The following is a 14,828-nucleotide window of genomic DNA, read 5'->3' as shown; positions in this document are numbered from 1 at the left end:
GTCACCTTGATAGTAGATCCAGGTCCACGTGAACAATTAGCTCAATGGTCACAGGATCATGGAAGTAAAGGTAAAGGCGCAATAGCGTAAAACCTTACAAACTAATTTGATTAAACACCCCAGTGTTCGTGAAAAATGAATTCTATTGTGTAAAAGAATAAACCTCCACCAATAAAATTGATCACTGATGACAGTGAATAAAAAAAACATGCAAAAATTAAAATAATGATGGGTACCCCTTACCAGAGGTGATAGAGGTATAAACCAAATTTATAAACGTGTTATAGCTGAAGTTGCCTCTTACCGGACAACTTTAAAAGGAAGGCAAAAAGTGTGAGATTTGCGTGTTGAACCACCACCTTCTATGGCTAGATTCGCCTCTTACCATATGGAGTAAGGATTAAAGCAAAACGTGCAGATCACAATTCAGTGTGAACCCGGAGCCAATAATAAGATAAACCAATAGGGGTCGCCTCTTACCAAATACAAGTAATGTTGAGCCTGTATGGTGATCAAGCATCCAAGGACCCGACTCTCAAACTGGGGTGCTGATTTCCTCAAATGGCGGAGGTATTGTCAGTGTTCACCCACGTAAAGAAAAGAGAGGCTCCCATAGCGTAAAACCATTAAAAATTTATTCTCAAATAAAATCAAAAAAACTTACAGCAAGACCAGGAATGAGGAGCAATGTTTGTCAGCCGCCGGCCGGACGGCTTCGCTCGCCCACACTCTCCGGTCGCAATCCGATGACGTCAGTACGCCGTGACCCGACGACGTTTCGTCACAGATGACGTTGCAATCCGATGACGTCAGTACGCCGTGACCCGACGACGTTTCGTCACAGATGACGTTTTCAAAGTTCACCTTTGAAAACGTCATCTGTGACGAAACGTCGTCGGGTCACGGCGTACTGACGTCATCGGATTGCGACCGGAGAGTGCGGGCGAGCGAAGCCGTCCGGCCGGCGGCTGACAAACATTGCTCCTCATTCCTGGTCTTGCTGTAAGTTTTTTTGATTTTATTTGAGAATAAATTTTTAATGGTTTTACGCTATGGGAGCCTCTCTTTTCTTTACGTGGGTGAACACTGACAATACCTCCGCCATTTGAGGAAATCAGCACCCCAGTTTGAGAGTCGGGTCCTTGGATGCTTGATCACCATACAGGCTCAACATTACTTGTATTTGGTAAGAGGCGACCCCTATTGGTTTATCTTATTATTGGCTCCGGGTTCACACTGAATTGTGATCTGCACGTTTTGCTTTAATCCTTACTCCATATGGTAAGAGGCGAATCTAGCCATAGAAGGTGGTGGTTCAACACGCAAATCTCACACTTTTTGCCTTCCTTTTAAAGTTGTCCGGTAAGAGGCAACTTCAGCTATAACACGTTTATAAATTTGGTTTATACCTCTATCACCTCTGGTAAGGGGTACCCATCATTATTTTAATTTTTGCATGTTTTTTTTATTCACTGTCATCAGTGATCAATTCTATTGGTGGAGGTTTATTCTTTTACACAATAGAATTCATTTTTCACGAACACTGGGGTGTTTAATCAAATTAGTTTGTAAGGTTTTACGCTATTGCGCCTTTACCTTTACTTCCATGATCCTGTGACCATTGAGCTAATTGTTCACGTGGACCTGGATCTACTATCAAGGTGACAAGTTTATCCAAAGAAACCGCCTTTACCTTACCTCAATCTGGTAAGCTTATACCCTTTGGGGTTCCTGGTTCCGGATTACATCTTTACTTTATGTTTGGACTGTATGGACTTTACATCTCCATTGATCATAACATAGCGCGACTTACCTCTATAGTTTAGTTGACCCCCAGGCAGGGGCTGACTGGCAACTTTCGGCCCAGGGGGCAAGTACAAACCAAAAGCCCATGGTGCAGAAAACACGGCCCCCCTCCCTCTCTACCTCTTCCCAGCCTTCTCCTGACCCCCATTGCAGGCTGAAGCTCTGTTCCAGGTACTTTCTACTCACTGGCTAAATCCGGGTTCCAGTGGCGGCCCGTCCATTGGGGGTGCAGGGGTGCCGCCCCCCTTTCCATGCATCCGGCCCCCTAATCTACATGCAGGGCGCCGGACGCATGGATTGCAATGGGGTATTTTTTTTTTAAGCGCGTGATTAGAGTCAGAGGATCTAATAGGCTTCAAAAAAGGGTGGGCTCGGGGCGCAGAACACTGCGCCCTGAGCTCCTCGGTTGTGTGACAATAGCGAATGAATCACAATGATGCTCTTCCCAGTCAATCAGGAACGGGTCCTGAGACCCGTTTCCCGATTGGCCAAAAGGAGAGGCCATGCTATTGGTCAAGGAGGAGGGGAAGCCGCCACCAGGGGAAGCCGCTGCTGCCTGCCCTCCACATCAGTCCAGGGTGAGTGAGCCAGCGACAGGGGGGAGGGGGGGTGGGTGGTATGGTGTGCAAGCTGGGTTCCCAACCTGGCCAGCAGGGGGCAGCTGGGGGAAGCTGGAACAGTTCGGTTGGGGCTCGCCAGGGGAGAAGAGTCTCCAGTGGGGCATGGAACTGGCCTCTGCTCAGACACAGTTTACACCATCCATGCTGGGGGGGGGGAGGCCTGTGCTCTGTCCTTGTCCTCGACTGGCACTTTGTAGGTTAGCGGCAGGGACTTTTTACTTCTCTTCACTAGGAATCCCTTTAGGCATGTCTGTGGCAGAAGCAGTGCAGCCTTTTTACGGGGCAACAGAGCGGCCCAGGGGGCAATTGCCCCCCTGCCCCAGTCCTCCCCTGCCCCGTGGCCAATTCGAACATTTCTTTCATAAGTGAAAAAATCAGCTTTTTTTTTGCTAGAAAATGACTAAGAACTCCCAACTATTATTATTATTATTATTATTATTATTATTATTATTATCATAAAATTTTAAGCGGAGGCCCTGGGGAATAAAATGGTGGGTGTTGCAATTTTTTATGTTGCACAATATTTGCGCAGTTGTTTTTAAACGCAAATTTTTTGAAAAAAAAAATACCCTTCAATTAATTCTAGGGAACACAATTGAATGCCTAAAGTTACATCAAGTAAATAGATGCCAAATATGCCATGCCCGTGGAATGGCGACAAACTACGGTACATTCAATTATCCATAAATTACGCTTTAAAACCCTTTACAGGTTACCAGTTTAGAGTTACACAGGTGCTAAAATTATTGCTCTCGCTCTCGCTCTAATGTTCGCAGTGATATCTCACATGCAGGGAAGAGTCCAGGAACCGATGGGTTCGGGATTCACCATTATAGAAAGTTTAAGGAAATACTAGTACCAAAACTATGTACAAATGTGAATGGAGACCTCCTTAAGACGCTATTTTACAAAATGCATTGTAGATGCATAGACTGCATGAAGGTAAAAAAACCTTGAGCCTTTACAACCACTTTAATACACATTGGCCTTTGCAGAACAGCATTTACAATTTTGAGAGGTTCACATATTAGTGGCTGAGATGAGGAGCCATCTAGAGATCACATGTTGCCGGCTAAGATGAGGTGCCATCTAGAAATCACATATTTCCAGTTGAGATGAGGTGCCATCTAGAGATCACATATTTCCGACTGAGATGAGGTGCCATCTAGAGATCACATATTTCCGACTGAGATGAGGTGCCATCTACAGATCACATATTGCCAGCTGAGATGAGGTGCCATCTAGATCACATATTGTCAGCTGAGATGAGGTGCCATCTAGAGATCACATATTGCCGGCTGAGATGAGGAGCCATCTAGAGATCACATATTGCCGACTGAGATGAGGAGCCATCTAGATATCACATATTGCTGACTGCGATGAGGTGCCATCTAGATCACATATTGCCAGCTGAGATGAGGTGCCATCTAGAGATCACATATTGCCAACTGAGATGAGGTGCCATCTAGATCACATATTGCCAGCTGAGATGAGGTGCCATCTAGAGATCACATGTTTCCGGCTCAGATGAGGTGCCATCTACAGATCACATATTGCCAGCTGAGATGAGGTGCCATCTAGAGATCACATATTGCCGGCTGAGATGAGGTGCTATCAAGAGATAACATATTGCTGACTGAGATGAGGTGCCATCTAGATCACATATTGTCAGCTGAGATGAGGTTCCATCTAGAGATCACATATTACCGGCTGAGATAAGGTGCCATCTAGAGATCACATATTGCCAGCTGAGATGAGGTGCCATCTAGAGATCACATATTGCTGACTGAGATGAGGTTCCATCTAGAGATCACATATTACCGGCTGAGATAAGGTGCCATCTAGAGATCACATATTGCTGACTGAGATGAGGTTCCATCTAGAGATCACATATTACCGGCTGAGATAAGGTGCCATCTAGAGATCACATATTGCCAGCTCAGATGAGGTGCCATCTAGAGATCACATATTGCCAGCTGAGATGAGGAGCCATCTAGAAATCCATTTATCTGAGACGAAACAATCTTGTGTTTGTAAAGCAGAAATCAGTGCTTACAAACTTTTAAAAAACATTAAAGTTACACTTTTCTTTCTCTATTCTGAGATGTGCAGTTCCCCTCATCAGTTTTTGGGATCCAAAAGTCCATAATTGTTGCAACTTTTTTTTTTTTTTATGTACCCCTTACTACCGATGCTAGCGTTGTCCATCATGATGCCCATTCCAATGTTCTTCTTCATTCATTTCCAGGTGCGCTAAAATTGCCTCCATCCCCAATGGACAGACTTTCATCTATGACTGTGATGGGATGGAAGGACGTTTTGTCACTATTGTTATACCCAAAAGAACAGAATATTTGGCTTTATGTGAAGTTCAAGTGTTTGCTGAGCAAGATGAAGAGCGAAGAGAAGAAATGTGTAAGATAAGGATTGTGTCTTAGACTATAGCTTACTGTATGTGTTAGCATGGGCTCTCCATTCATTGGCTTCAGAAACATGAATATCTCCAAAGCTACTCTTTGTGAGCAGATAAAGATGTCTTCTTAATATTAGAATTATTTATTATTTATTTAAAAGGGAATTGGAAAGCCTGTATATAATAAGTACGAGGGTTCTTCAAAAAGGTTTTGCCGCCATCTTCACCGCAGCATGGCAGCTGTTATACTAAACTGCACGGTCAGCCGGCTTGCCAGACAGACTAGTTACATGACATTCTCAGACGCGATCAATTACTACTTCTCCCACCATCACCGTTTCCAGTGAAAACATAAAAGTGTGAAAACTTTTTGAAGACCCCTCATATACAGTATATGAGAAAAATGCAAGAGGGCTTCTTTGCTGGATGTCAAGGGCTATGCTATTTGGACAGACAGCCATGAGAAAGTACAGGTGTTTCGATACTGGATCACTTCATTTTCAGAGAGGGTTCCTTATTGTATGTGTAGCAAGGTTTCCAGGCCTGTGGCCTGATGTGGGTCTGCCATTAATACCGGTGCTTTCCCCAGCCTATGTGAGCTGTGACCCTGGGTGTGACAACTGAAGCAGCAGCATCTTTGTTTGTGATTTTTATTTGATTTATAGGGGATGAGAGAAGGGAATGAGTGGGATACTCCTTTAGGCTTGAACTTAAATTACATGCAGGACTTTGCTCCTGAAAAACACCCGTTGGCGCTTCCTTGATGCCAGCCGGCGCCAGCCAACGCTCGCTAACGCTGAGAATACTTTGTAGAACACAGAAGTGCTGATGCTGAATCCTCGACTTTTAGTCCAGAAGATCCAGGACTGAGAACTGTAGAACTCCTGACACTGTTGTGCTGTGTAAGTCACTGAATACTGTCCTCCACTTTGGTCAGCTTGAGGTAGCATTAAATAGAACTCTGTATAGCTGTACTGGCAATTGACACACTCTGTACAATTCAGGGCCCAACTGCAGGTGCCCCCTTTAACTTGAACTCTTCATGGTCCACTGACTATGCACCCCCTCTGCAACTTCAGGGTCCTCAACCTAGGTACCCTCTTTACAGCTACCTGACACTGGATCCCAGAACCTCTTTCTGAGAGGTCCCCTCTGACTCTAGGCAGACCCCCAGGGGCAATCCTCAGTACTCACGACCTGTGTAGGTTTTCCTGGGACTGGACCCCTCTCGCTCGCCACAGGTTCTGGGCACACCGGATCCCCTCAGCTCAACTCAGCACGCTCTGGACACTCAGGCAACACCCCGAGATATCCACCTTCCTCAGACAGGAGGAGAGACAGCCGTCCTCTACTTCCTGGGACTCTGCTCCCTCCAAAGACACTGTCACTCACTTCCCCCAAACTTATACCCACTCCCAGAATCCTTTGCGCCATAATCTGCCTTCTGGGATAGTTACAAGCCTGGATATGCCCCCGGATTGGGCTGCCTCCTCTCATAGGAGCCAGTGGGGAGACTTCCCTCTCAGCAGGCATATCTGGAAACCATGACACCCTGACTAAACAAATCACAGCCCTGCTGTTAGACAGACAAGGCCAATATACATTTACCTAGCACCTACCTGTAGGGTGCTACACCCACCCCACACCAAATGAGTCAGGTCCCTCTGACCCGGCAGCCGCCTCCTATCAAAACTCTGCCAAAAATCAGGAGTATCCCACAAACCTGGAAAAGGGGAAAAGGGAAAAACTAATGTACAAATAAATTAGCATGGAAAAATAAATCTTTACAATCTGCTGTACATGTATATTGCAAAGTTTAAGGTGCATGGTAACTGATGCCCCCCCCCCCCCCCCACCCCACCAAATAAACTCATTTGGTGGGGAACAACAAAAAAAATACAGTGCAAATATCCTGACTGTCTATCTCTAAGGTGGTCCCACCCGTATAGAGAAAAGGAAGTAAAAGTTAGTCAACTGCATACACATAGGAAATACAAGCCTAACTATCTGAACAGTTGAGTGGAAAGATCCTCCTTCCTGGGATATAAGGGTGACCTTTCCACTCCCTCCCTGACTACCTCTGCAAACCAGTGTCTTGACACGCCAGGGTCCTCCTTTAACTTGGAAGATCTCGTCCCCTAACACTAGCTGTCTAGACAGAGTCCTTCTTATTGAAGTGAAGTGCAGCGCCCTCGGCTGTCCTTCCAAGCACTTCAGTAAGAAAACGGGGCAGGCCATAGTCTCTCATGGCCTACAGTCCTGCTGTATCAGGGAAAAGCACAGGGGTCCAGCAGGGCACCCCACATCAAAGTTCTTGACCGCTCACGAACTTTGTAGCAGCTTCTTCTGTACAGACTGTGGATGAAGTCCCACACAGCCATTTGTAATCTGCAACAGACCCCGGCCCGATGGCCTAAAAAAGGTCTAACAATGCAACACTTGACTTTCTTTTCCAGAGACCCTGGCCCGATGGCCCAAAAGGGTCTATTTCACTTCAACAGATGCAATTCAAAGTCAGCATGATATTTTTTTCAACAAAAGATTTCCTTGGTCAGTTGTGGTAGCCGGCCGGCCACACAAATTTTCTTGTTTTAAATACTCTTAAACTCCTCCTGCTATTTGGTAAAGTGCTGAGAATCTCACTTTTAAATGTAGCACCCTGGATGAGGCACTTGAACATAGTCTCCATTTTCATTCTTGACCCAGATGGACCAAGCATGTCTTGAGCCATCCAGATGACGGACCTCCACCCTAACAATGTAGATGGAGCGCCCGTAATACCATTGAGCTTTGACTTTAGCAAATTTTTCTTTCAATCCCTCCTCTGGTGGAGTCCCGATATGGCTTGGGGACAAAGAGATAGTCCCAAATAAGCTTATCACACCACCAGTCCTTGAATTTCTCCACCAGCAGCATGACCTCCCTTGGAGCATAGGGGTAGTCATAACCATACTCCAGTGCAACCTTTTTTTGCATCCAGCGCTGCATTCTAGATTGCCTAGGAAGGGTTCTCCAGTTAACTCTCCCTGGTGGAGAAAATGGGGTGTGAACTCTCTGGATCATTTCCTCATAAGCAATGTTCTGATCTCGGGCCATGGCAATGTTCCCTGGTGGGGTGATGTCTGAGACCCTTGTGACATAGGCCTCACAGAACCCCAATTTCCGAGCCAGTTCTCCTCTTTAAATGGCCTCCTTGGCTTCCTGATCAAAAGGCACAACAACTTCGGGACCTGCCAGTCTCTGATCCCCATTCCCACTCTGTTTCCTCAATGGACCCCCAATCATCTACTGTATGTCTTCCTCCAAGGACCCATATTTTGCATAGAAAGATGGGGAATTCACCCTGGCAGGGCACTTTTCACCCTCACTACTGGTGCTGGGAGAAGTCACTTGGGTAATGTCTGTCTGCACAGGCTGGAGAATACTGATAGGGGCGGATGCCTTTCGGGCCTTGACCGGCGGTACTTCTGGCCAGGTCCCTACTGTTTGGGTGGACATGGATCCCCTCCCTATGGAGCTCTGCGACCAAACTCCCTTCTCGCAGAATGCGAGCCCATCCACTGCTGGCAAGGTCTCCATCTGCATCATCAGCCTGAATACCCCTCTCCCTGCACCATGGAGAAACTTGGACTCATTCCCCGTTACCTCCTTAGTGAGGCCTGTATCCCACATAGCTGTAAGCTTCTTGGGATGGCCTTCGCTCTTCTGCGCCCTGAGCAGCAAATCACCACATTGCCCACATTGAGCCCACGCCTGCACCCTCAGAGTAACAGTGGCACACTGGGGGCATACCACTCCAAGGAACTGCCAGCCTCCTCCGGTGCACAACGTGAGTCCGCTGTCCGGTACCATCCGGATATCGGTATCCCAAACTAGCGGGGGATCGGGCTGGTGGATCTGCTCTCGGCTCTGCTCCCTTTCACCATATTGGGCGATCACTCCTCCCCTTGGGCAGTCCTGCTCATGGCGCGCTTTCCTGCGCGGTACTCTTTCCCCGCCATGCTGCTGCGCTGCAAACATTTGGGAAGTAGCTGCAAAGCGGAGTATGTCACTTGTCAGACATAAATTCTCCCACCTTAATGCACTAGGGTCCTCTCTGGACTTTTCTTGGTTAAAGCCAGCCGCCCCTTCTTGCTCGGCAAGAGTAGCATCCCGCCACCGACTCCACGGTTGATACCCCTCTTCCTTGTCACACATGTGCAATTAATGTCTTCCATACTGGCTCCGGGACTGACTCCACGGCCCTCCTCGGTTTGGCCGACTACAATCCCCACAGTATGTGTGCAACAGCCATAAAGAATAAATGTCCCGCTGTCCGATGCACGGTAAACATTTTTCCACATAGTTTGCACCACCACCCGGCCCCTGGCACCTCTCTTCCCGTGCCCCTGGCCACCAGTCTCACTGTCCCCCCTGGGACCTACGGAGTCCACTTCTCTGTCCTTCCCTGGACCCTTGATGCCATTTACACTGTCCACACCAGGACTCCTTGCTATCAGGCAGTTGCTGCATTCACGCATCCTGACATACTTGTCTCCTGCCTTCCATCTCCTGACAGCAGAATACATCTCACGATCCATGAGAAAAGTCTTAATCACTGTATAGTCCCTCCTGAAACATTTGCGTTGCCACAAGCATCCCTCTCTGTGGGCCTCCAGCCTCAGTCCACTCTCCCTGCCTCCCGCAGTTGCAGTCTCACACCCGACCTGATGCTGGTGTAGCAGTTCTGGACACAGAAATTGATTTTTTGGACTTTTTCTTGTGCCGTTGCCAATGGCAACTGGCCCAGTAGCTAATGGCAAAATCCCAGACGAGCCCCCAAATGTAGCAGGGTTTCCAGGCCTGTTGCCCTTATGTGGGTCTGCTCACAATGATAATTTTACATGCTGGGATTGGTAGTCCCTCTCATCATTGTTTTACACTATTTTCACGTTTATAGGGTGTTCACATCATTTGTATAATCATTTTCAGTATTTGATGCTTTTTTGTCACTTGTTTATTATTCACTCTCTAGCGCAACACATATTGGTTATAAAAAATCCAATGTACTGTATTTGGGGGTAATAAAGGCCTTTATCAGGGCTTGATAGGTGGTGAAATAAGGTTTAAACCAGCGAGTAGCTCAAGCTTCTATTCTTTTGATACTTGGGATTAGATTACAGGTGTGGCATATATACATATATATATATATATATATATATATATATATATATACATACACATACATACATATACATATATATATATATATATATATATATATATATATATACATACATACATAGTTACATTGGTAAAGTTTGGGCTAACGGTGCATATACCGTACTCGTCAGACATGTGCAGAACCAAAAAATGTGTTTCATTTCAGATCGATGCGTTAAGTTACTTATTTAATTTTGTTGCATTTGTAACAAAATTCATTTCATTTAGTTTCTTTTTGTTTTATTTGCAACCAAATTTGAATTTTTCCAATGGATTTGAAGTATTCAAATTCAATTAAATCCGAAAATATAGAATCAATCCAAATTCATTGTGAAGAATACTAATTCTATTCTATTTGAAATCTGAAATTTTAATATTCTACATTTTAATTTCGAAAGACGGCATTATTCTATTATATTCTGTTCAAAATTTGGAAAAGATTACATTCTTTCTAATCTATTCTATTTTTTTCTGTTCTATTCTATTCTTTTTAAAATTAGAATTTCGGAAGACTGCTATATTCTATCTATTTTATTCTATTCTACTTCAAATTTGAATGAAAGCTATATTTTTTCTTCCTATTCTATTTTTTTTCTTTTCTATTTAACCAATTCAATACTGGGCGATTTCAGCTCCTACATGTAAAAATCATAATTTTTTTGCTAGAAAATTACTCGGAACCCCCAAATATTGTAAATTTTTGTTTTAGCAGAGACCCTAAGGAATAAAATGGCGGTCATTGCAACTTTATAAGTCACACGGTATTTGCGTAGAAATTTTTCAAACGCATTTTGTGAATAAAAAAAAAACAAAACACCAAAATTAGCCCAATTTTTTTGTATAATGTGAAAGATGATGTTACGCCGAGTAAATAGATACCTAACATGTCACTCTTTAACCACTTACCGCCCGCCCGCCCGCCGTCATATGATGGCGGGACGGTGCGGCTATTATCCTGGGCGGACGTCATATGACGTGACCCAGGAAATGCACGGCAGGCGCGCGATCGCGGGCGCGCCACCGTGCACTGCCGGTGTCGGGGTGTCCCCGGGACACCCCCCGTCACCAGCAGGGGGGAAACAGCCACTGGGCGTGGCTGTTTCCCACGTGATCGGCTGTGTTCCAATGACACAGCCGATCACAATGGAGGCGGCCGGGAGATGACCGCGCATGCGCGATCGGGAGCGCGCATCGCGGTCATGTCGGTGGCACTGTGTTCCGTAGGAACACAGCTGTCACCGGCGGTAGTAAACAGTCACTGATAGTGACTGTTTACTATGTGATCGGCTGTGAATCCATTCACAGCCGATCAGAAAATGTAAACAAAGAGCAGTAACTCAGTGTTACTAGCTCTTCTCTCCTCATACAGTTTCCAGTATGAGGGGAGGGAGAAGAACTAGAAACAGTGAGTTACTGCTCTGTGTACCTGCAAAAGTAAAATCACACCAATAAAGATCCCCCCACACAGTCCTCAGCCCCCCCCAATGTCACCTGTCACCCAACAGTCACCTCATCAGTGCCCAGAAATTGACACCCATGACGTTCACATGTGAGCGCAGCGATCGCGGGCAGAATCACCGCGATTCTGCCCGCAATCCGGAAATCATTGCAAATTGCGGGACGCCTGTGCGTTGCCCGTTTTTTGCAATAGCACCCCAAACGCCGTGCAATGTTGCCGCCATTTCCGCCTGCCGAATCGCGGTAACATCGCGCAAACATCGCATGACGCCCAAAAAAGGTACAAGAGCTTCTTTGGGGCATCATGCGTTGTTTGCGTGATGTTACCGCGATTCGGCAGGCGGAAATCGCAGCAACATCGCACAGCGTTTGGAGTGCTATTGCAAATCACGGGCAACGCACAGGCGTCCTGCAATTTGCAATGATTTCTGGATCACGGGCAGAATCGCAGTGATTCTGCCCGCGATCGCTACGCTCACATGTGAACGTAGCCTAAAATTCACCGGTCACCAGAGACTGCCATCAGTACCGCCGTGCACCATCGCCCGTCACCTGTCACCCATCAGTGACCATCACCTGTCACCCCATCAATCACCATCACCTGTCACCCCATCAGTCATCGTCACCTGTCACCCCATCAGTCATCGTCATCTGTCACCCTATCAATCATCGTCACTTGACACCCCATCAGTGATCGTCACTTGTCACCCCATCAATCATCGTCACATGTCACCCCGTCAGTGATTGTCATCTGTCACCCCATCAATCATCGTCACTTGTCACCTCATCAATCATCGTCACCTGTCACCTCATCAGTCATCATCACCTGTCACCCCATCAGTCATCGTCACTTGTCACCTCATCAATCATCGTCACCTGTCACCTCATCAGTCATCGTCACCTGTCACCCCATCAGTCATCATCACCTGTCACCCCATCAGTCATCGTCACTTGTCACCTCATCAATCATCGTCACCTGTCACCTCATCAGTCATCGTCACCTGTCACCCCATCAGTCATCGTCACCTGTCACCCCATCAGTCATTGTCACCTGTCACCCCATCAGTCATTGTCACCTGTCACCCCATCAGTCATCGTCACCTGTCACCCCATCAGTCATCGTCACCTGTTTGCCATGTACATGCAATCACTTACTGACCGCCTAACGACTATATGCGTCGGCCATTAAAAGCTAAATACTGGGGTTATGGCAGCAGATAGCCCCCATAACCCCGGTATTTTTTGAAACGGCGGGCGGTCGGCTTTCAGATAAGGGTGGTCCCAGTGGCGGATTCGCCGCGGAATTACCCTTACGGTGCAAGGGAAGAGGTGCCCCCCCCCTCCTGCCGCGTCCCAGACGTTTTCCCAGCTTACCGGACCCGCCGGCAGCGGGGAAAACTATCCGGTCCCGGATCCTCAGAGACAGGAAGTCGAGTGAGGGCAAGATGGCCCTCACTCAACTCTATGGTCTTGGAGGACCGGAGCTACGTCAAAAGACGTTGCCTAGCAACCGGTTTAAAGGGCCGCTTTTTTTTTTTTCCTCTTTCAACAATTTTTTTTTTTTCTTTTCTTTTTTAGTGTAGTTGTGAGGTGTGAGGTCTTTTTGACCCCAGATCTCACAATAAAGAGGACCTGTCATGCCTATTTCTATTACAAGGGATGTTTACATTCCTTGTAATAGGAATAAAAATGATCAAAACATTTTTTTTTTTTTAAACTGTGTAAAAATAAAAAAATAATAAATAAAATAAATAGGAAAAAAAAAAAAATTAAAGTGCCCTGTCCCCGTTAGCTCGCGCGCAGAAGCAAACGCATACGCAAGTCCCGCCCACATATGTAAACGGTGTTCAAACCATACATGTGAGGTATCGCCGCGATCGTTAGAGCGAGAGCAATAATTTGAGCCCTAGACCTCCTCTGTAACTCTAAGCTAGTAACCTGCAGAAATTTTTAAAATGTTGCCTATGGGGATTTTTAAGTACCAATGTTTGGCGCCATTCTGTGAGCATGCGCAATTTTGAAGCATGACATGTTGGGTATCTAATTACTCGGCGTAACATTATCTTTCACATTATGGAAAAAAAATTGTGCTAAATTTACTGTTTTCTTATTTTTTAGTTCAAAAAAGGGAATTTTTTTCAAAAAAATCGCATCTGGAAGACTGCTGCGCAAATATGGTGCGATAAAAAATATTGCAACGATCTCCATTTTATTTTCTAGGGTCTCTGCTAAAAAAAATATATATAATGTTTGGGGGTTCCAAGTAATTTTCTAGCAAAAAAAATTATTTTAGCTTGTAAACACCAAGTGTCAAAAATAGGCCCAGTCTAAAGTGGATAAATGGACAACTTTGTGTAAAGCGCTACTTGGATGTTAGGCCTATGTATGTGGCCAGGCTGTGAAAAAGTGTTACACATGTGGTATCGCCATACTCAGGAGGAATAGCAGAATGTATTTTGGGGTGCAATTTTTGCTATGTACATGCTATGTGTTAGAAATATTGCATAAATGGACAGCTTTGTGTAAAAAAAAATGTGTTTTCATTTTCTTTCCACATTTTCCAAAAACTTGTGGAAAAAAATGACATATTCAAAAGACTCATTATGCCTCAAAAATTATACGTTGGGCTGTTTGCTTTCCAAAATGGGGTCATTTTATGGGGGTTTACATTGTCCTGGTGCTCCAGGGCCTTCAAAAGTGCGATAGGTTGTCAGGAAATTATATGTGTAATTTGTGCTCCTAGAATGCCGGACGGGGCTACTTGAATGTTAGGCCTCTGTATGTGGCCAGGCTGTGAAAAAGTCTCACACATGTGGTATCGCCATACTCAGGAGGAGTAGTAGAATGTGTTTTGGGGTGTAGTTGCAAGTATACATATGCTGTGTGAGAGAAATAACCTGTTAATATGGCAATTTGTAAAAAAAAAAAAAAAAAAATCTTCATTTTGCAAATAGTTGTGGGAAAAAATGACAACTTCAAAAAACTCACCATGCCCCTTATTAAATACCTTGGAATGTCTACTTTCCAAAAAGGGGTCATTTGGGGGGTATTTGTACTTTCCTGACTTTTTAGTGTCTCAAGAAATGAGATTGGCCTTCAGTACATCAAGTGTGATCAATTTTCAATGATTCGCACCATAGCTTGTGGACTCTTTAACTTTCACAAAGACCAAATAATATACACTTACTTAGGTTATTTTTACCAAAGATAAGTAGCAGTATAAATTTTGGCCAAAATTTGTGAAGAAAAATTACTAATTTGCAAAATTGTATGACAGAAACAAAGAAAAATGCGTTTTTTCACGATATTTTCAGTCTTTTTTTATTTAT

At 45.2% G+C, this 14,828-nt stretch overlaps 1 protein-coding gene across 1 annotated transcript in view; it reads left to right on the top strand.

Moving 5' to 3' along the window:
* The window catches only part of LOC309561715 (uncharacterized protein), a gene marked incomplete at its 5' end in the record, with an annotated part of 149,264 nt that overhangs the window by 103,343 nt on the left and 31,093 nt on the right, over window positions 1-14,828 (top strand). The window contains 1 exon segment of the mRNA XM_082265701.1: window positions 4,675-4,841. Within this exon segment, the coding sequence (XP_082121827.1) occupies window positions 4,675-4,841 (167 nt within the window).

The sequence above is a fragment of the Pelophylax lessonae genome (genome assembly GCF_965119305.1).
Source record: "Pelophylax lessonae genome assembly, chromosome: 8".
NCBI lineage: Eukaryota > Metazoa > Chordata > Amphibia > Anura > Ranidae > Pelophylax > Pelophylax lessonae.
Note: the sequence above shows the minus strand (reverse complement) of the source record. Positions and strands in the feature narration are given on the sequence as shown.